This window comes from Orbicella franksi, chromosome 6, assembly GCF_964199315.1.
Source record: "Orbicella franksi chromosome 6, jaOrbFran1.1, whole genome shotgun sequence".
NCBI lineage: Eukaryota > Metazoa > Cnidaria > Anthozoa > Scleractinia > Merulinidae > Orbicella > Orbicella franksi.
The window spans coordinates 21053963-21077314 of NC_138150.1; the positions used below are offsets into that span (position 1 = coordinate 21053963).

Here is a 23352-nt window from a genome sequence, read left to right on the forward strand (position 1 = left end):
TATCGACTTCATTCTTAAGCTGCCCTCGCCTCGAAGCAGAGTCGGCACAAAGATTTCAGCTGCGTTCAGTTCAACAGACGTACCTAGGCCAATCTGGAATCAAAAGAAACTGAGGCATTAATGAAGCGACCACAGGTAAACTCGCGCAACTACACACCTTCAGAGCTATCCTCAAACATGTATAGGAACGGGCACGCCTGCCTTTCAATTCCAACAGCTTGTACAATGTAAGCTTGAATTTGATATATTTAAGAAGGACACTTCGGAGAGTAGCATTCATTATAAACATAACCCGTGTTACGCATAGGGACTTGTTAAAGGTCTTGCTGTCGCGAGATTCAAAACATTGAATAAAAAATAAAATGAAAATAAAATGTATTGTTACCATTTAAAGGGTTACTGTCAGGGGATGGTACATCAGAGAGATTGCTTTTTTACCTGTCATAAAGTGGAATGTTGTTGTCAGCTGCAAAGGCCATATTGGTTCCTTCAGGGACGCTATGATCAGGAATGAAACAGAAATAATATCAACCGAAATAATAATAATAATAATAGTAATAATAATAATAATAATAGTAATAATAATAATAATAATAATAATAATAATAATAATAAGCATCAGTGAACTACAAAAGATAACCTTGCTAGGTACAGCACACATTTTGAGGAGGGTGCTATCAAGCTAAAAACTGGCTATCCCCTAGTGCCCCAGGACCATGGTCTGGTCTCGGCCCTAAGGACTCTAAGCAAACATTACGTGAGGACGATAATAATAATAATGATAATAATAACAATAATAATAATAATAATATTTATTACAGGAAGTTCTCTCACCTGCAGGTGATATACAAAGAGGTCCTGTTCTAAATATGACATTTTTAAATGACATTGAAAAGGCCACATGGCTGCTTGACCCTCTTATCTATGTGTTATGCAATGATTAAATGATCTTCTTATTCCAATGCTGTAACGTCAGCCTGGTAATATCCGCTCACCTCAATCAATCTTCACCTACGTATTCAGGTCTACCTGACTTGGGTCGGGGTGGAAATGTCCTACGAGTCAAGCATTGCACTGACTGTGCGAGGAAGAAAATACTGCCTAGTTTTTTAATGGTTGTTACGTCAATTTGTGGTCTTCTCTTTGGTTGAATTCTTCTGTATGATTTCGTTCGATCTACTAAACGCTTTTTTCACCCGAGACAATCGGTTGACCATTTCCATAGGAGATTGAGATTTTTAACTGACGTACTCATGTGTTTTATTTAAATAAAATCTGGCCAAAATCGTCTTCACTTCTCAGGCATTTTTCCGACTCACAGTAACTTAAAAATGTGAATTTGATTGCTAGTAAGAATACAGTTAAGCGGACCCTTGTTACCAAAATGAATATGTTACCATGTAGGTGAGATTAGAGGTAAAAATCACTTTTCTGTTACCTTGAATACAGAATGTTTTCAGAGACTTGTTCAAACGTGTTCTCATAACTGCTGTGAATAAAATGTTTAAGGAACAAAATTAGCATCTGCGCAGTTGAAACATAGTAATGAAAATCATTTTATAACGCGTACGCTGCAGATAAGGCTTTATCACCTTTCGTCTTCCGCCAAACAATTGACTTTAGTGTCCTTGGTATTGGGAAGTGATCGGCCGGCGAATTTCATGTCACAGTAGCTGTAAATTCAGAGAAAATTAGAGCACCCCATTAATTAACACTAATCATCCATAATGCAATTCGGGTGCTCTTACTCTTATCTATGGCTGTAGGCGTGGTACACCACCATACAAGTTAGGCGGTCTTTACCTTATTATATTATCCTGGATCTTCCTCAGAGTTACTGTCTTATAAGGAGACTAATATTACAAATCACACCTGTTTTCTTCTTCTATGTCGGCCACCACTGTCAACCCATCTATCATATCTGGCACAGCCATCTTGTTGTTGCTCTTATGATATCCGACACGAAGCTTCTCGCTGTCCTGTTTCTTGTTTCGTCTCCCTCTGTAAACAAAATTGTTGAATGCGTGATCAATCCAGTGATGGTCACATCGCAAAAAAGAAACCCGAAAACCGTATCTTTCAAAATGGCAGTAACGTCTTTTCACCCGAGCAATGCAAAATTCAATATTCAGTAAAAAAAAATCATCATCTTCTATCCCAGTATCAGCCTATGATGTTCCCCAAGTCACTAATGTCCTATTGCTACACGATATTATAGGCAATTTGGGTGACAAAGCAAACGCTGCACGAGCATATTAATTCTGGTTAATTACCAAGAGTATCGTTAATAATCCATCAGCTAATGAACTGGCAACTTTGAAGGGGAGCGCGCTTTCAAACAGTGACATAGAATAAGAAAAAAGGGCGCGAGCTGGCTGCTTGCTATTCTGGAAGCGTTTACGCCTTAGAGGGCATCCTGCTAAGTTATTACTAACTTTTTTTAGGGAAATCAACTATCGTAAATTAACTTTAGACGTTCACGCAAGACGTCTTCAAGAACAATAATTAATAACCTACAAATTTAGCCTAAGACCAAGGCGATTTTGATTTTGAAAGGAATAGTTGAAGGAAAGAACACATGTCAAAAAATAACCTCAACTGCCTTCTTTTCCACATCAGTAGAAATGCTAAGCTTAACAAGCAAATCACCAAGCCAGCAGCAATAACGGCAACAACTATTAGCGCTGTCCTCTCCGTCTTCCCACTCGCGGCTACTTGTTCCCGTGATAGGCCAGTACCTATGTCTTTTTCTGTTGAATGTTTTTCAGCAGTTGTGTAACCTATATCCGTAGTGGCTTCAGTTTCGCTAGCTGTTGTTTTTGGTTCGCTTGTTGTTGTTGTTGTTGTTGCTGTTGTTGTTGTTGTTGTTGTTGTTGTTGTTCTAGTTTTAGGAGGTTTAGCTGTGCCGATAGATGTTCCATGAGACGTGGTATTGGTGGCGGCCGCTGTGGTGGTAGTGGCGGCGGCTTCAGTTTCGCTAGTTGTTGTTTTTGGTTCGCTTGTTGTTGTTGTTGTTGTTGCTGTTGTTGTTGTTGTTGTTGTTCTAGTTTTAGGAAGTTTAGCTGTGCCGATAGATGTTCCATGAGACGTGGTATTGGTGGCGGCCGCTGTGGTGGTAGTGGCGGCGGCTTCAGTTTCGCTAGTTGTTGTTTTTGGTTCGCTTGTTGTTGTTGTTGTTGTTGCTGTTGTTGTTGTTGTTGTTGTTCTAGTTTTAGGAAGTTTAGCTGTGCCGATAGATGTTCCATGAGACGTGGTATTGGTGGCGGCCGCTGTGGTGGTAGTGGCGGCGGCTTCAGTTTCGCTAGTTGTTGTTTTTGGTTCGCTTGTTGTTGTTGTTGTTGTTGTTGTTCTTGTTCTTGTTTTAGGAGGTTTAGCTGTGCCGATAGATGTTCCATGAGTCGTGGTGGTGGTGGCGGCCGCTGTGGTGGTAGTGGCGGCGGCTGTCGTGGTAGTGGTAGTGGTGGTGGTGGTGCTGGCGGCCGCTGTGGTAGTAGTGGCGGCGGCTGTGGTGCTGGTGGTGGTGGAAGCCGCGGTGGTTGCAGCGGCGCTTGTGGTGGTGGAGGTGGTTTTGCGTTGTGTGGGAGTAGAGAGATTCAGGCTTGTTGTAACAGGCTGCTGGGTTACTTTTGAGGAAGGAAATGATAATCATTGACAATTTAAAGAAACTCATTTCATCTTCAACACTTTTAAATTACAAACGGAATATCATGACTTTGCTTGGCGACTGGTGACTGAGCTGAAGACCCATCAGAAATGGAGAGAGGTGCCTTGTTACTAATCGATCTCCTCGTGTTAAGAGGATCACAACCTCGCTCAGGAACAAGCCTTTTATTTGTGGTCCAGTTGAATCACCCCTTTACAGGCATAACTCGAAGTCTAGCCAGTAACATTTGAACAACTCGACCTCACGTACGCCGCTAAGTTTATATAATATAGGAAATTCTAAAGACATTAAATTTCGTATATTTACAACCTAGACTCAAAAGGCTTTGTTCTAACAGCAGGCTATAAACACCTGTATGATTGAGGTTACGATCTCAAAAACGGCCGGAGAGTCCTCCCAGTCAGAGAAAAATCTACGTTTTAATGAAAAATGTATTATAACCTGAAAAGGAAATGAAGGCACGATGTGGATGAACCATACAGAACTAAAAGCGCTCAGGTAAAGCCTCTGAGAAACGAGTTAAAATCAACCATCCGGATAAGATAACAGTACCTCAAACAGCAAACCATTGTCGTGTTCTTTTTAAAGCTCTTACCTGAAGGGTCGTAACATGGACAAAGTCTGCGCACGTAAGTATTATTGGCCGTGTGACAATCGATGGTACTGGGTATAGACTTGAATCCGAGACATACGCCGACCCAGTCCTCATTTCCCGGCGACTCGGCCACGTAGTTCGGACTGTCTTGATATGTGTAATAGTCAGTTGAATTGAAGGATTTACACGAGATTCCCAAAGACTGGAATATCCATAAGGCGGAGGTAGGCGGAAAGCTTTGGCCAGTTCTAGCACACTGGAACCCAAATGTCCCGCATACCGAGTCACAGTTTTGTCTGCCACATGTAGCTAAATAGTACTTGATACCTAATCATGAACAACACCACCAAATTGCTTAGCAACATCGAGAGAAAGGGTATCAATAAACAAGAGACTTGTAATAATAGATGGGTAAGATGGTTAATCTGACCATGTAAAACTTTTCCAAAGTAATTCCTCTAAAGTTATTTTTAGATATGGTCCCAAGTTCTTCCGCTGATGTTACCACACGCGTTGCGTACTAGGTGCATCGTAGAGGAAAAGTGGGTGTAAAGCCGCTTAGTGGGCCGTCCACGTGAGGAAAATCTGCATTCCAGAATTACCTATTTCTAGACCGTCCTGTAAGGATCTCGGAGCCTGGGAGTGACTTAAAAATATCATGAGAGGGATTACTTTGGGAATGAGACCTATATGGGTGATTAAGCCGATTTCCGCAGAACATTCGACCAATGATGGCAAAACTTGAGTTACCAAAAAACCTTGTGGCATGGTATTATTTTGAATACAGTTAAGAAGAACTTATCGGAGACTTAAGCTCTCAAGCTGACCCCGCGAGAGAAAATTGAACCTGAAGTTATCTATATTTCACCTAAAAAGGACGTTCTGCGTTAGTTAAAAACACCATGACACACACTTCAAACATTCTCACGAGGTTGGACATTAACTTTCTCGAGAACGCTTGAGAATTTAATGTTCGCGGTGTCACTTAGAGAAATGACCTAAAGTGAGTTGTTTAAGATAGTATTCTAAAAGTTACCGTGCCATGAGTAGATTTTTAGTAAATAATTTTTGCACTTATTGCTCTCTTGTCAGGAAACTTCAAGAACTGAACGTCCAAATTTGGTCAGCATGTGGAAACAGTATTTCCTCTAGTAGTTGACTTTACCGGTTTTCGCCACCTGTTTGGTTTATTTTCTAAACATCGCTATCCTAAAAGAATGGCATAATTACATCACTCTCAAGCTAGAACTTAAAGGCTATCAAAATTAGCTAGAATGCTAATTATCAGTGAGCCGCGTGATCGTGAAGCCGGTAAAATTCAGTTCGGTAACAGAGGTTTATGCGCTAAGAATCCGGTTTCTGTCGATATACTAAGCTGTTTAATTAGCTATAGGACATTCGGGAACGAAAAATTAAAATCATCAAATCGCAACGCTATCTGAAATTTATATCCAAAGAGTTTCCTAGTCGATTTGTATACATTTTAATATTTCCGTTAAACTATACGAACCTTTTCTCTCTCATGCAGATTTCAATTTTTTAATTAGAGGTAGAACATTCACACAGTTCACTTGCGTTATGGACGCGCCCCAACTGGTCTATTTATCTTTGAAATTTCCTCTTAGTCGACTTTGCGTTTTTCACTGAGCATTTATATCCTTATCGAAATCATTTCTTTCTAAGAAAGAAAGCTTAGAACTTTAGTGAAATGAAAATTTGGCCAAATCTCCTTAACCAGGAAAAAAGTCTTGTAAGGGACGCGTTTATCACTTCGATTATTGGGTGATGAAAAAATCGAGTCACAGTACCTGGTCCTTTGACCCATGTGCCACTCGCTTCATGTATCGCAGCTAACAGGAAAAGGAGCTTTCGCCATACGTACATCTTAGTTACAACTCAGGCAAACGAACTCTGGCTCGGAAAAGAATTCTTCACTCACGGACTTTCGAATGTAACAACACAGGGTCGACTTGCTTTTGATAATATTGTGATAGGGCTGTTCTTCGAAAAGGGTGGTCTTTCACGTGCTTTAAAATGATGAAAAGTACATTTATTTTTTCAATGACATTGTTTTCAGTCACGCTACAAAGTACTCGACAAGAACTACGTGCTCGCGTAGACGACAACTACACATATCCACCGTATCAGTTTGATGGTATACTCATGACACTCATTAACGCAATGATTCTGTTGGCAGATCAGCCACTGCATGTTGAAGTCTTTAAAATGTGTTTCGATACTTTATTTTTGTCACCGACTTCATAAAGCTACAGTCCGTGTCCTTTCAAAGGTCAAGTGAAAACAATAAACCATGACAAGAATGGGTGGACAGCGTTAGCTTTATAAAATCGAAAATAACATATCGTTTACTATTTGCTAAAAAAACTATAGCAATTCTTCTCTTAACAAGGAGGACTGTCTCAGTTTTTTTAACATAATGCTTTACAAGGCTATGTGACCATTTGTCGTGCAATCTTTAATCATTGATTTTAGTAGATTATTGCATATGATTAAACCGGAAGAAACGTCAAAAAATATATCATCAGTTTAATCGCATACGTACATGAGTATGGCTCTGATTTGGTCACTGAGTATGAAAGAACAGAACGATGAGCTTAAAAAGTCAAGTCGTGGAAAACTTTCAAAATTGAACTGGCGCTCAGGAAAGCCCATGTAACAGATGCTCACAGAGGCCATCATAAACAGGATCGAATATTTCCACCTTTCATCAAGTTATAAAAATAGTACTATAAGATGAAGATAGGGGAGGAGAAAGGAATGTCAGCAGGGAAGTCGTTCTGAATCGCTAACACAAAATTTAAAGTCCCTCCCCCGCGACAGTATGGTAAAAACCAACATCCGTTTCGCGTAATTAACAAACCCACAGCGCAGAAGTTTCACCATAAGCGGTGGAAGTACCTATGACTGTAAACACTCCAGTCCTCTCAACGTCAAGGAATGATCACGCTCGTTCCGAAAGAGGATTCTGATCTTGAATCACTTAATAACTGGCGCCCATACCATAAATAAATTTAGATTACAAAATTATGTTCAAAGTATTTGCCAGGAGATTACATAAGGTCCTCTCACTTCTTGTTTGCTCGGAAGGGAAGATACATACGACATTTTGGAACAAACAAAACTCCAGAACATTCCAGGTATCCTCCTGCAACTTGACTTTCAAAAAGCCTTTAACACCATTGATCGAATGGAAATTTATCCAAAACATTATTCAGGCTTTTTTTTTTTTTACAGTGAGTCCATCCAACGCTGGAATTCAACTTTCTACTCTGATTTTCCGAGTTCCGTCTTGAATAATGGTTATAGTGCAAACACTACTTCTCACCTTCTCACCAAGGGGATTAGACAAGGATGCCCTTTGTGTCCTAATCTCTTTTTCTTGGGAGTCGAGCATTTAGCAGGCAAAATTAGACAAGGAAAGGAAATCCAGGAAATAAATATTTTTCATAGGGAATTAAAAATTTGCAGATGACACCACCCTTCTTAACAGCAATACAAATTCCGTCAGAGGAGCCATCAGTATTCTAGACTGAACTTGGGTGACTTGTCCGCCTTAAGACTAAACCCGTCGAAAACCAAAACTTTGTGACTTGGACCTTGGAGGAATTGTAAAGAAAAACCCTTAGGAATCCAGTGGTCTGAAAAGCCTGTTCGAATACTTGGATCTTATGTATCTTACGATGTAAAACAAAATTAAAAACTTAATTTTGAGACAAAACTGTAGAAAATGCAAAGTTCCTTTGACGCTTGAAATTGTCGAAATTTAACACTCTTTGGAGATAATTTATAGCAAAAAGCCTTGGAATCTCGCAGCTGGTCTACACGATTTCAAACCTCAACATTGGAAAGCCTATATCCAAGCCGTTAATTCCGCCATTTTCAAATTTATCCGGAAAAAGAAAAAAAATCAAATCTTTGAGTAACAATTTCCGACTATGACATTGAGGTTTACGCGCGCCCAGTATAGTCACCATGGCAAAATGATTGAAGCTGGCATGGATGCCTATTCTTACATCGGAAGAGGAAAATTCCGAGGACGCCTGGAGGGCTCCCAACTAGTACCTACTGGACAAATTCGGTGGACTAAATTTTTCGTTAAGGTGTAATTACGATAAAACGTTTCTTGTAAGGATCCATTTACCCCAGTTCTACAAAGAAATCCTTTAGCATTTCCTAAAGCTTAAAACATCCTACAAAGATTTTTACACAGGAATTTGTTTTGTTCAATAACAAAGACATATTGCTAGACGGATGCTCTATCTTTTACAAAAATTGGTTCGACAAAGGAGTCAGTATTTCTCATCCGAGATCTTCTAGACACAGATGGTAACGTGATGTCGTGCATAAAATTTACAAAGAAATGTATTTTAAGGTACAATTTTCTAGCCTATTTTCAAGTTACTTCAGCAATCCTCAAAAATGTCATAGAGAGGGCAAAAGTAACCCCTCTAGAAAAAACAGATTTCCTGTCAAAAAATTTTTTCCGCTTTCATCAGAAACCTGCTGCGTAAATCTCCTTAAAATGAAAAACAATTCTTTGAAAAATTACTAATCAACAAGAACAAAATCCAACTCAGGGCAAGCACAAAATGGGCCTGAGACTTACGAGTAGACCAGATCCCTTTAGAGTCATATTTTGGAGATATGAAATCCATTTGCAAGGACAGCAAGCTGAGATAATTCTATTTTAATTAAAGTTTTGCATGGGATAATAGTTACCAAAAAATAGCTGTTCCTTTATGGAAAAGAAGACGATATCCTATGTAGATATGCTATGTAGAGTGAACGATTCAATAATCCACACTCTCCAAAACTGCTCTTGCGCTAAACAATTGTTTTCGGAAGTTATCAAGTGGTTCAACGATGAAAATGCCACCTCATTATGCTTCTCGCAGATCGAAATAATGTATGGTAGAAAAATAGATTTAAAAAATGCAGAACTATCAGTCTGAAAGAAAACTCAACTTCACCCTCTTGTTTGCCAAGTATTATTTATACAACACAAAATGAACACATGGGGAGATTTCCATGTCTGATTTCATAGTAGAAGTAATTCATAAATATTTATTGGAGGTCAGTTTAAATGTGTAGCAGTGATATGTAATACTCATATTTTTTTTATAAGTAGGATGTTTTCAATAACAGTAGAAACTTGAACTCTATTCCGTACAAAAAAAAGTTATTTTTAGTGCTGTGCATTGTAAGTTGCTCAACCGTAATTTAATTAGTGTAATTATATCGTAATATATGCGTTGTAAGTACCTGAGTGCAAGCCGATAAGTAGTGTAAGTATCATGTAAGTAGTAAGTATAGTGTAAGTATACATAGAGGATATTACACGGTGGCGAGAAGATATGAATTTTATGTTCGAGTGGCAAGAACATAAAATTCATATCTTCGAGCCAACGTGTAACGTTCTTTTTATTATATGGAGAAACCAATTCAACGAAAGCAAAAGGCGGGAATCGTGAGGTCATTGAACGATACGACACTCACAAAGGTGACATACGGAAAACACGCCACTCGGGTCCCGGATGAAGTGGTGTATGGAATCTACGAGTGGTTTAGTTCCCAGTAAAACACTCTTCTCCATATAATAAATATATATATGCAAGTATAATATCAGTGCTGTAAGTAATGTGAGTGTTCGTCCTGTAATTTTTAAAAAAAAACTTTTTCCTTGCTTTTCAGCTTTTTCCTCAGTTTCTTTCAGTTATGCAAGACATGTAACTGTTGAGAGTGAAATTCCTAACAACATACCTTTCACCTCAGTTAGGAAGTCAGATATAAAATTCAAATACACAAGGATTCATAAGGTTATGTCTACTCTAGACAGTTCTTCTGTATGATGAAACGTCTGCCAAGACCTGGTGGGTTTCCACTATTGGGTGCCACGTAAGGGCTTTATATCTTCTGTTGCGCTCGTATCCCTTTATTACTTTGCTCCACATTTTTTTTCTTAATTATTTTCAAAATGAAATCTGTGCAACATTCACATACTACAATGTAAAATATTTTAGTTTGTTTGTTTTTTGTTTGTTTTTGTTGTTGTTGTTGTTGTTGTTGTTGTTGTTTAACCTCATGAAACGTAGTAACGTTTGCATGTGGTATTTTCGGCTTCACAATTAATGGCCTATAAGAGCGAGAATTCAAACACTGGGTAAATTCAATAGAAGACCACAGTAACTTCCCTTTCACTCCCAGAGCAAAATATGCCAAGAAGATGGTTCTAGATTGTTACCAGCCGGTATTTTCTCTCAGCATCCGACGAGTGTTTATTATTATCCCCATGAATGCGACCGCGCAAACAGCGTGGCACATCCTTAAATAGTATCTTGTCTTGATCTTGTTCAAGTCCCTTCTCGTCTTAAAACCCTCATCCTGTCCCTCTTCCTGATTTTCGAGAGGAAACGAGACAGCTAACAGTTTAATATGTCTCTAACTCTTAGGGTCCGAGGTAGCAGTTCTCGTAACGTCTCACATGAATGGCTTGAAACCCTTTGAGCAGCTTTGGAATGGCAATAGAACAGCTACAATGGCTCTAGCCCGCAAATAATAACAGCTGCTTCAATGATAAGAGAATGGCAGCTTACGAGAGCTGCTACACCTCCCGTGGGGGGGGGGGTACTCCCTTATGTGGGCTATTTAGGTATGTGCGGCCCCAAAGGGTAGGGTTTTCCAGCCGTTTTGGTCATATATAGGGTATCGATTTTAGCTGATTTTGGCCATTTTGGTCATAAATAGGGTATGGTTTTTGCACTCTAGCCTTGGTATGGGTATGTTTTTAAAGAAAAAGCAAGTTTTTATTATCGAAAAGAAAGTCAACAGAAGCCCTTCACAAGTTATGTTAACAGTAATTTAACATTGGTACGGACTAGGGAACTAATTATAACGCAGGTCTGAAACAGGGTTTTGATTTAAGGGTCAGGTCATAAATAGGGTTCTGAATTTTTGATCAGGTCATAACTAGGGTAGGGAATATCCCAGATTTTGGTCATAAATAGGGTAAGGGTTTTGGGAAGCGGGCCTCACACCCCAAGTCAATTTTTCTGGGTGTACCCCCCCCCCCTCCCCCGGGCTACACCTCTTAACTTTTAAGCCCACTGTAATTGAAACAGTGACCATTCATACGACAGGGAGTGGTTATTAAACCGTAAGAAGCGACTGTAATGAGTTAAGTACCCTCGGCGTGTGACCATCCGTGCTGACCTTTCAAATGTGAGCTGTTGGAGCACTCAAGCACTTCCATGCCCAGCGGTAAAATAGTTTAACGTTTGAGTTTGTGGCGACTATTTATGTGAAAGCTATTGTAAGAAGATCTTGCTTTGGTGTAGACTTTATCTTTTTTGGAACATGACGTACTGTTCAGCAGTATGAAAGTGGAGTGGGTGCATATGAAAATGTCAAATATTCAAAGGCACTTAAAAAGAGTCTCCAAATACTTTCGGTAGCTAGCTTTTTTATAGTAACGGAGGTCCTTAAATAAATAGTATTATCAATTTTAAATGAATTATCATAATTCGCAAAAGCCGGATCCCCTCGAAGACTCTTGACGATTTCTGCCGTGTTTCAGCCCCATCAAATGGTGTCGTAGATCGTAACAAGATCTGTCCAAATGCTATCGATATGACCTCGAGTTTATCGTCTGTAAGTAGCTTAATTCCACTGAGTGTATTGCATAGTCATTTGAAGCATTTATAGATTGTTACATACAAAGACAAGAAAGGTCAACAGCTCCTCCGTTCACCTTCTGTTTTTTCCAGACTTGCGGCTGGAATCCATCATGTTTTTAATTGCTGACATAAAGACAAGTTTTCAAAGCGTGGTACAGCTGGGGAGGTATGCCCATTAATTAACACCGATTTGTGTATCCAAGTATAGACCTGCAACTGGGCATAACTTACTGAAGAATTGATCTCACTTGAAATTCCAGTCTTTAATCGACTGAAATGACAGCATTCCATAGATTACTGCGACCGTGTCAAAGCTGACCCTGACAATGGTGTCAATGTTTTACAGGATAATAAATGATTTGTGAAGCTTTTGCAAATATAATACCATAACACAAAAACGTTCCTGTTGATTTTTTCTTTTGTCTTTTTTCAAGTTTTCTTTTGTTAAATGTTTTGTTTTGTTTCAATCTGCTTGTGTTTGTTTCTTTTATTTTTATTATTGGTATTATTGTTGTGGGATTTTTGTTGAAGAAAGCCAATTAAGAAGATTCCTGTAGCGACTTTCTGTCTGCGGTTGCCTCATTTTTGCATTCTTTTCGTTTGTGTGGGTGTTCCTGTCGAAGTGTCACTGGGCTACTGATAACAGTATTCAGTAGTAGACGTTTTATGTCATTTCCTTCCCAATCGAGCCCTCGCCCTGTAAACCTCTGTTATAAAGATACTGTACAATAACACAATATTTGATACTATAATATCAAGATACAGACAAAAAGTGTATTGTTTTTTCCTCCTATACATACCAAATCGCATCAAATCCCGGCACGGGAACAAGCATTTACCTAAATGTGGTGATGTATTGTTCCTTTTTTGAAATAGACGAGAAGTATCGAGAAATGTTTAACTGTTTCTAATAAACAGCGGAAGTGTCATGAAGTCTTGCTAATGCACGTGCGAGACGGAAACCGCAAAAGCCACGTCCTAAACACGTCATCACTAATTGCTTTTGGTCAAGACTTCTTAATTTTTGTGGGCTTATGAATTATTTTAAAACGTAATTGTGACCTGTTGAAATACAATAGTGTAGATCACGGCTCATAAATGACCCTTGCTTCAAACCGTTTTATATAAATAGGTCTTCACGGAAAGCGGGAAACAAGCAAGTCGTTACACGGAAGATCGTTTCATTACAGAGCCAAAAGGTACAACATTGGATTCATGGATTTGGTCAAGTTCGCTGTCTTTACAACAATCATCTGTCCGTTACTCGTCATTCAACAGCAAGCTCGCGCAGGTAAACTACAGTCTGTATATCTATTACACATTCAGTTATCTATAATCATCTCTCATATATCAAACAATTGCTCTTTCAATTCAGCTCCTAAATAAGACTTTTGATTTGGGTCTCTCTCTCTCTCTCTGTTCTCTCTCTATTTGACACTTCTGTGCTATAAAGGCTATAAGCAAGAGAGAGTCAACATTATGTTTGGCTGCTTAATTTGACATTATCAGGCAGTACTGTAATACATTTCCCGCCTTGGAAGATTTGCCAGTGGTAAACTATAGCATTTTTCTGAAGCGTCCGTATAAAACGCAATTGTATACAGATTCATCACCGTGGTTTTGCTTGACGAGGTATTCTAAAGGAGGAAATTTCTTGCAAAAATTCGGTTATTTCACCATACAAGGCAAAGTACAGTGCATAACGTGTAAAAAAAAATGGCTTGGATCGCTATGTGAAACCACAATGAAAGAACGTAGTTGTTTACTACAGTTTACTATTTACGTGGGCAAATCGGCATTTGTTCCCTGCTGGCCGGGACAGGCTAAAGCCACGAATGGAACATTCCGTTACAGTTTGGCAATTACTGGAACGTACTCGGAGCAGGCTGGAATCGAACTTACGCCAACCTCATGCCTGACGCCAATTTTTGATCCGTCTGCGCATTACCGCCCACAGGTCCTCCTTTCCACACAAAATGCCTTTATTTTTCGTGAGGTTCCTAGACGGCCAAATCCCTAACCGTTTTCTGTTAATGTTGTAAGCTAAATTTCCGGAATTTTAAACAATTAAGTTGCAAATGGTTTGAGAGCAGAATGTTATTTCAAGATAGATTTAATACCTCAAAAGAGAAATCTTTTGTTTCAAATGTTCTTTTAAAGCTCAACTCGTGTTTACTGTATAATCATGTTAGAATAGCTATGCCAATTTAGAGGGCGATAAAACAGTGTGATATACAAAAACCGCTTACCAGTCAATTAAGAACAAAGTTGAGACAATGCGAATCAATCCATGAAATAACACTGCTGCCAGAATTTGAAAATTGTCATGCGAGGCAGTCTCCGTGAATGGTCAGCCTTCTTGTTCATTGAATAGTGCTGATCGATGAAAATCATTTCGTCTCGTTCTCGCTGATTGGCTTTGTCATCGTCTTTATCGGTTCTCCCGCTACTGTAAAGCCACGGCATGTTTACATCCCATAAAATTCCGATAATTAACCCCGGGGCTTTTATTCCCGTGAAATTCATCAAAAAATCAATACCGAAAACGTGATTCCGGGTGTTCATTCCGGCCGCTTTGATCTGTGCATCACTATTGTGAGCACGTATTAATTATTTATCTTTGGTTATCAGTAACCTCTTAAACAAGAAAGCCATTTTTTTCTTTATTTACCTTTGTCGCGGCTCATTTTGTCGATATTATTCTTTCCTGACCTTCTGTGCCTCGCGGCACAAATTTATGATGTAATGATATGATGATAACGACGTTGATAATGATGATGGCGTCAACAATGTTATTATAGTTAGATGTCATATCATTTTTTTTTTTTTTTTTCAACTAACGTTTTCACTTCTATAGTTCTTACATAATTACTACCCATGATATCATACTGATATGAAGGTTAATTTTTACCTTAAATACTGATGTGTATGTTTATTAGCCTAATACATCGAGTTATGCAAGTCGAGCTTGACTTTCACGAGTAGTTAAGTGGGCATAGACGTGTATGGACTTCCCAGACGTCCTCTATTTTATCAATTTTTCAACACTTCTGCGTCAAGGTCTGACCAAAATGTTGCAAGGACTGATCGGCAAGATTTCATCTGACAGATCATGTTCCATTTTAGTTCACAATTTCCTTGCATTTATATCTTTCCGATCACAGTCTCAGTGAGGACGGTTTTTTTTGTTCTTTTTTTAGCTCCTGTGTGTAACGACCTGAATTCAAAATGTTCTGATTACGACGCAAGTTATTGTAAATACGACAACATAAAGCAGCAGTGTCCGCTGACCTGTAATCAGTGTGGTAAGTTATTACTTGAGATTGTAAGCTTCAGAGGGCGGTCTTGAAGAAATGACCAAAAGCCGGAATATCTTTAATTTGTAGTGCCTTTCCCTTGTTCACCTTCCTTTATGAGTTATTAGGAGGTTGTACCATCTTGCTAACTTATCGCTAGCCCTGTGGTCCTTTCCTAGCTTTGGTAAATTTATATAGACTATTTCCTAGCAAACTTAAACCGCAATTATTTGTGACAAAATATCTGATCTTATGGTATATATGATGTAATATGGTAACTGCTAAACTAGAGCCCCAGCCCTCCTCTCATAAGTCTACTTTTGAGGTTTAACTAAAGGCGTTCACTAGCAACGTAAATACCTCGGAGTGTTACAGGGAAGGAAACTCTATTTTAAAACAGGCCAGTTTTTCCAGTCATCCTTGTTGCAAAATTATTAACCTATATATACATACGTGTCGCACATTAAAGCAAAGAAGCACGTGAAGTTTCTTTTACAATGTGCACTGCACTTGTTTTCATTTTTTCTTAGATTGAAAGAGTCAAAGAATAGAAACTCAAACGCAATTTTATTTTCGGACGTTGTTGCCATCTTGAAAGTTCCATGCCTTTCAAAATGTTGTAAGATATACATTTTTTTTCCCTTATCGAATAACAAATCCGGAATGAAACTTTGAAGGTACTGGGTGTCATAACCCAACCACTTAAATGACAAACTTGATAGTTCTAACAGTCGAAGCTGTACGAGGGAAACCTAGCTGATCATGAAAGCGCCTTTCTTACAATCGATCCATGTTACACTTACGGCGATCGACAGTCAAATAATAATAATGTGTTTTTTTTCCCTTCATTAGTAGCTCCTCCAATTACCTTATAACGAATATGAAGTATAAAAGTGAATTAAGGAAGGGTTTTGTCTTTCAAACTCCATACATATGATGAATTTGTTTCTTCTATAGGAGCTATTCATCCTTCATCACCGTTAACATCGATGACATCATCACACCTTATCGATGCAACCCAAAGCAGAGCAGTTGTGTCACAAAGCCTTATCGCAGCGGAGAGCACTGTGTCGACATCCCAAGTTACCTCTGTGTCTCAAAGCCTTGTTCCAACGCAGACCACTGTGTCGACATCCCAAGTTACCTCTGTGTCTCAAAGCCTTGTTCCAACGCAGACCACTGTGTCGACATCCCAAGTTACCTCTGTGTCTCAAAGCCTCACCCCAACACAGAGCACTGTGTCGACATCCCAGGTTACCTCTGTGTCTCAAAGCCTTGTTCCAACACAGAGCACTGTGTCGACATCCCAAGTTACCTCTGTGTCTCAAAGCCTCACCCCAACACAGAGCACTGTGTCGACATCCCAAGTTACCTCTGTGTCTCAAAGCCTCACCCCAACACAGAGCACTGCGTCTATATCCCCAGTTCTTAATCAAAAGCCAAGCAGTGTTGATCTGTCGCAAGGTGTTCTTAAGAGTCCTCCAACACAAAACACAGAGATGTTACGATCAAGCTCTACAGGACTCAACAACATCAAAACACAGAAATTTGATAAAGCATCTGCATCAAAGACAAAGTTAACACAAGCAAACTTGTTGATAACACTTGGGATCTTATGGAGTTATCTTATGTATTGGTACTGATCAACAGACAACTTGAAAATTGAAATGGGTTCGCGAAGTTTCTGTAGAGTGCCTTTTCTTCATATGGAGTTGCAATGTGCTGCAGTGAGAACAAGACAGCTGTTTTAAAGTTATTGTTAGCATTGTAGACTCCCGCTGTACAATCTTACAAAGTTGTATATCACTGTGTAAATTATATTAGTTATTTAACAAGGGTAGAGGTTTGGCCCTGATCGATGGTCAGGTTATATATATAGGTAAAATAAACTAAAGGGAGCATTTTTAAATATCTAAAAGAGCAGACCTGTACTAACTGTTATTTCAGGCCTTGTTTTCCTGACCAGCTTGTAAATAGAAGCAAACTTATACCCCCACTGAGGCATGACGAGGGGCTGGAAAGAGACCCCTCGTTGAGTTTACATTGTAATAAGATTTAGTATATACCGCACACGTGAATAGTGCCTTTCGCGCGCTCTGATTGGTTACCTCGGAGGTGATTAGCTAGTACTATTTACCTCCGAGCAGCCGGCGCGAGAGATTTTAAAATTTCCGGCCGCTTGTCACACATAAAATAACGTTTTGGTCCGCTAATTATTCAGCTTGTGTGGTATATAGTAAAACAATTATTCACCTCGGGAGTTTGATTCACCTCAGTGTCGGTGAAAGTGATGGATATGTACCTCGTCGCTTCGTGGCTCGGTAAATATCCACCACTATTCACCTCCACTTCGTTGAATAATTGTTAAATATCGAAAGCATTTCAAATTTTAAAGACAGCAGTCAGCTTACTCCACAAGATGAGGTTTTTGTCATGACGTCATATACGACGTCAGATACGTCATTCGGTTCATCAACTTTGATACACCATCTCGGATTCCATTATTTTTCCGAGAGTCAATAACGCAACGTAGAGATAGTACTCAGTTCTTTCGCGCTGGTAATGTCAGCATGCGCGTTGTTTTGCGTGGCGGATGAAAAATTAAATGCGTGATTGGGCTGTCCACGACAAAATCCTTTTCACAGGATTGGCTTTTTCTAAACCTACCTTGGATTCCCGAAACTGGGAGTAATCTCAATTAGGTTTAGAGAGATTACCTTGTAAATAAGACCATATAGCCGATTAACCGTTAGTCCTTCGTCAGTTCAAGTTGATAGTGATAGCTAAGTGCTTCACTTGCCCGCGAACGCAGCCTAACAGTTTCTTTAGAAACTAAATCAGCTTCAACAACCAAGTTACGCAGTACGAATTGATGTATTTACCCTACTCCTAATATATAGAACCCCTTTCCAACACTAACCATGGGCTCCTGCACTAACCCACTCGATAATCATTCCCAAAAATGATCAGCAGTTAGTTCTCAACCAAAGCCCTGTGATAAGCAGCTACGATACAGTGCCCTTGAAATTTCCTCTAATTTATTCTTACCAGAAAACTTTTCCTTCGCTAGCTTCAAGACCTTCGTTTCATTTTGGATCCCAGACGATTCAACTCTCCCTGCTCACCCGGCACAGTTCTTAGGGTGATCGATGGGCTCGTGCCCGGCATTCTTGGTCATAAAATAGACTTCTAAGCAACTGATCAAATCGAAGCTACAGTAACAATTTTTTGGAGAATTAATTAACTAGGTTTTGCTGATCCATGAACATATCCGAAGGGCGAAATATCGTTTGAGCAGGGGCTACTAAAAATATGGCGTACGAGTAGGGCCTTGGGGTGAGTGATGGCCCCATGCAGGCACGCTCGTTTGGTAATAAACTATTTAAAACTTATTTTGTCACGGCCTGTCGGAAATATGATACTGAAAAATCATTGCCCTAAATGACCTTTGCTTACAAAACTATTGTAGTTTTAAAAATATAATACTCGGCATAAGACGACACAAGGCGAATTGCACGACAGAACAATCCTTTCACTTCACACCCAAGCATAGCACTGGATTCATGGGTTTGGTCAACTTTCCTACCTTACTAATATTCGTGTGTTTACGTTTGTTGGTTATTCACAAGGCTTATGCAGGTAAGTAACATTTTGTTATTACATATCCTCGAGGAATGTTCCTAAATGCGGAGATTACCAGTTTTGCTTATAATTTGGATGGGTTTGTGCCAATCTCACGACTGAACGCTTTTGTTTTTTAACTCTTAAATGCTTTAAGAATGAAATCCCCCTTCATTTGCTAATTAATTTACCTCAGCTTATCTTTAAGATTCCATACGATCGTGTTCTTTAGCGAATAATCTGGTTTTGCTTTCGGCGAGAAATCTTTTGCCTAATTTGACATGTTCATAACGTACTTGAATTTGTTGATGAAAAGGTGAAGAGAGTCAGGCGTCATTAGGGATTAGAATTGCTGTCCCCGATTAAATGCACCGGTTAACCATGAAAATCACAACACAAGTAAATCTCCATGATTTAAAAACGTCGGTTATAATTCTCAGCAAAGTCTCGCAAGATCGTACTTGTTGTCATGTCCTTTCGAGTTTTTATCATTATTGTATCAGGCTAAACACGGTAAATAAAGTAGATATATTTTAAGCTATGTAAAAATGTTGGAATCTTTTCAATCTGTACCTTGAAAGCGTCAATCATTTGGAGTCCGAAAGCCTGAAAGCCTTGTGTTATTTCGAGATAAATCTTATGCCTTTGCGCTCAATTGCAGTTTGTTGTTTTATTGTTGTTTTTAAACAAACTTTTGTTTATTGTATAAGTAGATTAGGAAGGCTAATTAGGAAACACAGCTGATAATAAAACCACTTGAATAAACACGATGAAAGCTAAACCAAAATTATCTCAGAAGATGCTTTGTATGGGTCCTGTCCTTCAACCTCCTGTCAGCTCTGAAAATTTCCGTGTTGAGGCGAGCTAGATCTTGTTCTTTACTACAGGGTATCGTAAATGTTATTCACGTTTCGTTTCGTTACGTTGCATACGTGTATTTCGTTTCATGTTAACAGCAGGGAATCCCCCGCACTTAGCAGAGAGTAATAGGTCAATTTGCTAATGCATGTCAGTTTTCTTCTGTTATCTCTAAATCTTCTTTTAGATTACAAGCAACACCTAATCGTTTTACAATGCATGTGATGGTAACATTTATATTTTTGTGTAAGGGATAAGTAGTAAATTGAGCTTCGTAAGGAATGAGGTCATGAGGCAAATCTTCGAGTGCGGTGTCAACTAGGAAACTTTATATTTGCGATAATATGTACAGTCAGTCCTGTATTTCCATTATAAACTACCATAAACTTCCGACTCCTAAAAGTAGCAATCCCCGAAAGTAACGTATGGCCTCTAATAAATCCCGAAAGTAGCGACTCCCCGAAAGCAGCGAGTAGCGAGCCCACCTTCAACCCTCCTCCTCCCCCCTCCCCGTCCACTACCTTCCCCGAAAACTAGAGAGACCAAGGTTCAATAGTATATTTACTTTTCCAGTCAAATTAGTTAGGTGAAGGTTACATATTATGATAACTTGATTTAAAGCACTCCGCAGCAAGGGAAGGTATCACTTACAACACGAAGCGTTGTGAAATGTAAATTTCCGCTTTATCAGGTGATGTTACCCCATTAAAGCAAAACCCACAGTTTTCATCAAGTAACAGGAACGTAATATGAGAAACTTTGATTTAAATTAATATCATTTTCAATTAATGCGTATTAAAAGGAACGTTTCTTCGAATTTAAATTAAAAACCTGACCATCGCAATGAGATATTGATATAGCAGACTAACATAACAGTGCGTCATGAAGTAGAAACAGGATGTAGACATGGAGAGCTCACCATGATGTAACAGCAAAATAGATTTAAACTGGAACGAAGAATTGTATCTCATGATATAACTGTTTTTACGAATTTTCGTCTTTTATTTCGTACTGAAAAGAACTCACTCCTACCAACTTTATGTAACGCTTTTTGCTCTCCGAAAGAAACCACCGCCCGAAAGTGACGAGCCCCAAAAGGACTTATAATTCCGAAAGTAACGAGGGTCGTTACTTTCGGAAGTTTACGGTAGACTATATGGACTTATAATCTGCGATGTATACGTCTTCCGTCCTTCAAACGTAGGTAACTGCAGACCATTGTGATTGCTGACTTTTCTTTTACAGTAGGTCAGTGTCAGGATCGTTTGCTCAAGTGTCCTGATTATGCGAATCACTGTATCTATGACAACGTAAAGCAACAGTGTCCGCAGACCTGTAATCTGTGTGGTAAGTTAGCTTTTCAACTAGAACAGATTTGAGATGGCTAGCAACAGTTTTAATTCCAGTATATTTCAGCTCTACCATCAGGATAGGTTTATATTTCCCTTTTTTTTTAGTTCTATACAATAATGGCATCAAACATATGTCTAATTCAGATGTTTCAAAATTTAAGGCGCCTCTGAGTCTGCTCCCATTTTTCAGATTTTAACTTAGCAACAAGTTGCATTTTTACATGCTCTCAACGAACCAATGTTTGAGTTATAATCCCATCAAGCTTAAATTAAGGGTGTTTTCATCAGCTTGAACCGTTGCTATGGTAACTTATGATGTCAAGAAAATGACTGTAGCTTGTTCACCATTGGTTGGGTATTAGTCTGATACCAAATGTACAAACTAGAGGTAGCGTTGATCCATCAAAATAAAAGGCTATGCTGGAAACCACTTTGAGCTGCTTCAACGAAGATTACCGAATCAAGGTCCGTTGTCTCTCTGAGTCAAAGTAAATTATGTTGTTGTTATTTGTTGTTATTTTTTAATTGGCTTATTATCTCTTTTCTATAGTAAACATTTCTCCTTCTTCAACTGTGATACTGGCGACGTCATCGCATCACCGTGCTCCAACAGAAAGCACTGTTTCTGTAAATACTCATGGAACTGACAGTAACGGGGCCGGGGAATGGAATAATCGTAATACTACAGTAAAAGCAGCTGCTGCAACAACGGACTTCTCACAAACCAACGTGCTTGTAATGATAGGGATTTTCTGGAGTTATTTACTTTCTCGTTACTGATACAATAGAGAATATAGATCCCAACGGTAGTTTTTTTTTTTTTTCTTTCACGTCAAACGATACATGAAATATCGTGTACTATGTACTGATATACGGTTTATGAATGGTTACAGAGAACTTGGAGAGACAATGAACGTCAGGTTACTCTCTTTACAACTGGTGCTCACCGCTTGATTGCTGTCGCTTCCCGCATTCGTGTATTCGCGCAGTTTAAGTACTTCTAAGACTTGTCAGATTAATGTACTGCCAAAAATAAGAAAGTGCTTAGGGGGCGTACTAACGTTTGGTTCTTTTTACGGAAACGTATGCAGCTGTAATACAAATAGCGCTTTCCAATATTATTTGCTGTCGCGTGTAACCTTTATTTTTCGCTCCAAAGCAGGTTTTCTGACTGAACAACACACCGAAAAAGACCTGTTTTCAGTTAAGGTAATCGTATGAATACGTGCAATGGAAGATGTACTCTACGAGTGATGTTTGAAATTACTCTCAAAATTACACTCAGACTTTAAGCGAGTGCAATTTGACATGATTTTCAAAACGGTATCTCGAGATTAGTGTAAATCCTTAATTGCTCGAGCTTTCGTGCTATTACTTATATGAATGAAAAAGTTACGAACCCACGTACACTGCAATGCAAATTGAAAATTAACGATACATAAAATTGGCGTACTCAGCCAGTCACAGCCTTGTTTAAATGAGTGGTCTAAATTAAACATTTAAAACGAATACATTATCGTATATTTTATTTAGAGCAAATGGCAGCTGGCAGTAGTTCAAATTTCAGCTCAGGAAGATTAAAATTCCCAACTAACAATATTGAAAAGAAAATGCGGCCAAAGTTACGAAAACCTCAAAGCCCCGTGATTATTGGTGAATCATCGTCATCATCATTATCGGGTGTCTTCAAACTGGCCTTTCTCTCCAGTACAAATATAGTTGATTTTTCTTTTCTACCTTTTATCCCACCTATTCAGCCATTCCGTTTTACATCAGTCGGTTTACAATGTAGCGCTCTCACATTTTACATTCTCAAAGTGTAATCACTACAGTACTCCTGTCTCTGTTTTAATCAAAGCAGGTATAACAACTCACCATTTCTCCTCCTGTTTTCATTTCTAGCAAATTAAAGTAAAACCAGAAACTGCAAGGGACCGCATACGATAAACGCTGCCAACGTAGGATCTAGAAGAGATCCTACGTTGTGAATCCTACGTTGGCAGCGTTTATCGTATGCGGTCTCTTGCAGTTTCTGGTTTCTCATACATGTATTTTCGGACCGTAGGTCTTTTCAGATCCGATACGCTGCGTTTTTAAAGCATGGTACTGGCCATGCGGTTGAATGTTTAAATGTTTAGGCTGGCCTTGTCCAGCCACATTTATTCTTTTGCTTTTCGAGACACCAATCTTGACACTTTGTCTCCGTGCGCCCCGAAACACGTGATGTGGCAACGCGTGTTTCGGGGCGCAGTGTCAAAGTACGGAGCTTGAT

At 39.1% G+C, this 23352-nt stretch overlaps 3 protein-coding genes across 4 annotated transcripts; 2 read left to right on the forward strand and 1 right to left on the reverse strand.

Moving 5' to 3' along the window:
* Positions 1–434: 434 nt before the first annotated feature.
* LOC145490800 (uncharacterized) lies at positions 435–6207 on the reverse strand. Its single transcript, XM_081469898.1, has 7 exons — positions 6068–6207; positions 4260–4586; positions 2594–3623; positions 1873–2001; positions 1593–1673; positions 1439–1489; positions 435–498 (listed from the first exon to the last, which is right to left on the reverse strand). Exons 1-7 carry the CDS (start codon positions 6141–6143, stop codon positions 435–437), a joined length of 1758 nt encoding a protein of 585 aa, XP_081326024.1. The 5' UTR covers positions 6144–6207.
* A 6860-nt stretch (positions 6208–13067) lies between these two features.
* On the forward strand, positions 13068–17780 carry LOC145490802 (uncharacterized). Of its 2 annotated transcripts, XM_081469900.1 has the most exons (3): positions 13068–13244; positions 15154–15258; positions 16207–17780. In XM_081469900.1, the coding sequence occupies exons 1-3, from the start codon at positions 13169–13171 to the stop codon at positions 16890–16892; spliced, it is 867 nt and encodes a 288-aa protein (XP_081326026.1). In that variant the 5' UTR covers positions 13068–13168; the 3' UTR covers positions 16893–17780. The 2 variants fall into 2 exon arrangements, with proteins under 2 accessions (XP_081326026.1, XP_081326025.1); XM_081469899.1 differs by lacking the exon at positions 13068–13244 and having other exon boundaries at positions 14960–15258.
* Positions 17781–17966: 186 nt separating this feature from the next.
* Positions 17967–22658, forward strand: LOC145490804 (uncharacterized). The gene is made up of 3 exons (XM_081469901.1): positions 17967–18888; positions 20974–21075; positions 21631–22658. Exons 1-3 carry the CDS (start codon positions 18813–18815, stop codon positions 21858–21860), a joined length of 408 nt encoding a protein of 135 aa, XP_081326027.1. The 5' UTR covers positions 17967–18812; the 3' UTR covers positions 21861–22658.
* Positions 22659–23352: the final 694 nt, after the last annotated feature.

Excerpts from the sequence above, each read along its gene's own strand:
- LOC145490800 (XM_081469898.1), bottom strand. The coding sequence starts at position 6,143 with ATGTACGTATGGCGAAAGCTCCTTTTCCTGTTAGCTGCGATACATGAA. Across the intron at positions 1,674-1,872 it reads GACATAGAAGAAGAAAACAG|CTACTGTGACATGAAATTCG; the intron begins GTGTGATTTGTA and ends CTGAATTTACAG. Across the intron at positions 499-1,438 it reads GAAAACATTCTGTATTCAAG|CGTCCCTGAAGGAACCAATA; the intron begins GTAACAGAAAAG and ends TCCTGATCATAG.
- LOC145490802 (XM_081469899.1), top strand. The coding sequence starts at position 15,066 with ATGTTCCATTTTAGTTCACAATTTCCTTGCATTTATATCTTTCCGATC. Across the intron at positions 15,259-16,206 it reads GCTGACCTGTAATCAGTGTG|GAGCTATTCATCCTTCATCA; the intron begins GTAAGTTATTAC and ends TTTCTTCTATAG.
- LOC145490804 (XM_081469901.1), top strand. The coding sequence starts at position 18,813 with ATGGGTTTGGTCAACTTTCCTACCTTACTAATATTCGTGTGTTTACGT. Across the intron at positions 18,889-20,973 it reads TATTCACAAGGCTTATGCAG|TAGGTCAGTGTCAGGATCGT; the intron begins GTAAGTAACATT and ends TTTCTTTTACAG. Across the intron at positions 21,076-21,630 it reads GCAGACCTGTAATCTGTGTG|TAAACATTTCTCCTTCTTCA; the intron begins GTAAGTTAGCTT and ends TCTTTTCTATAG.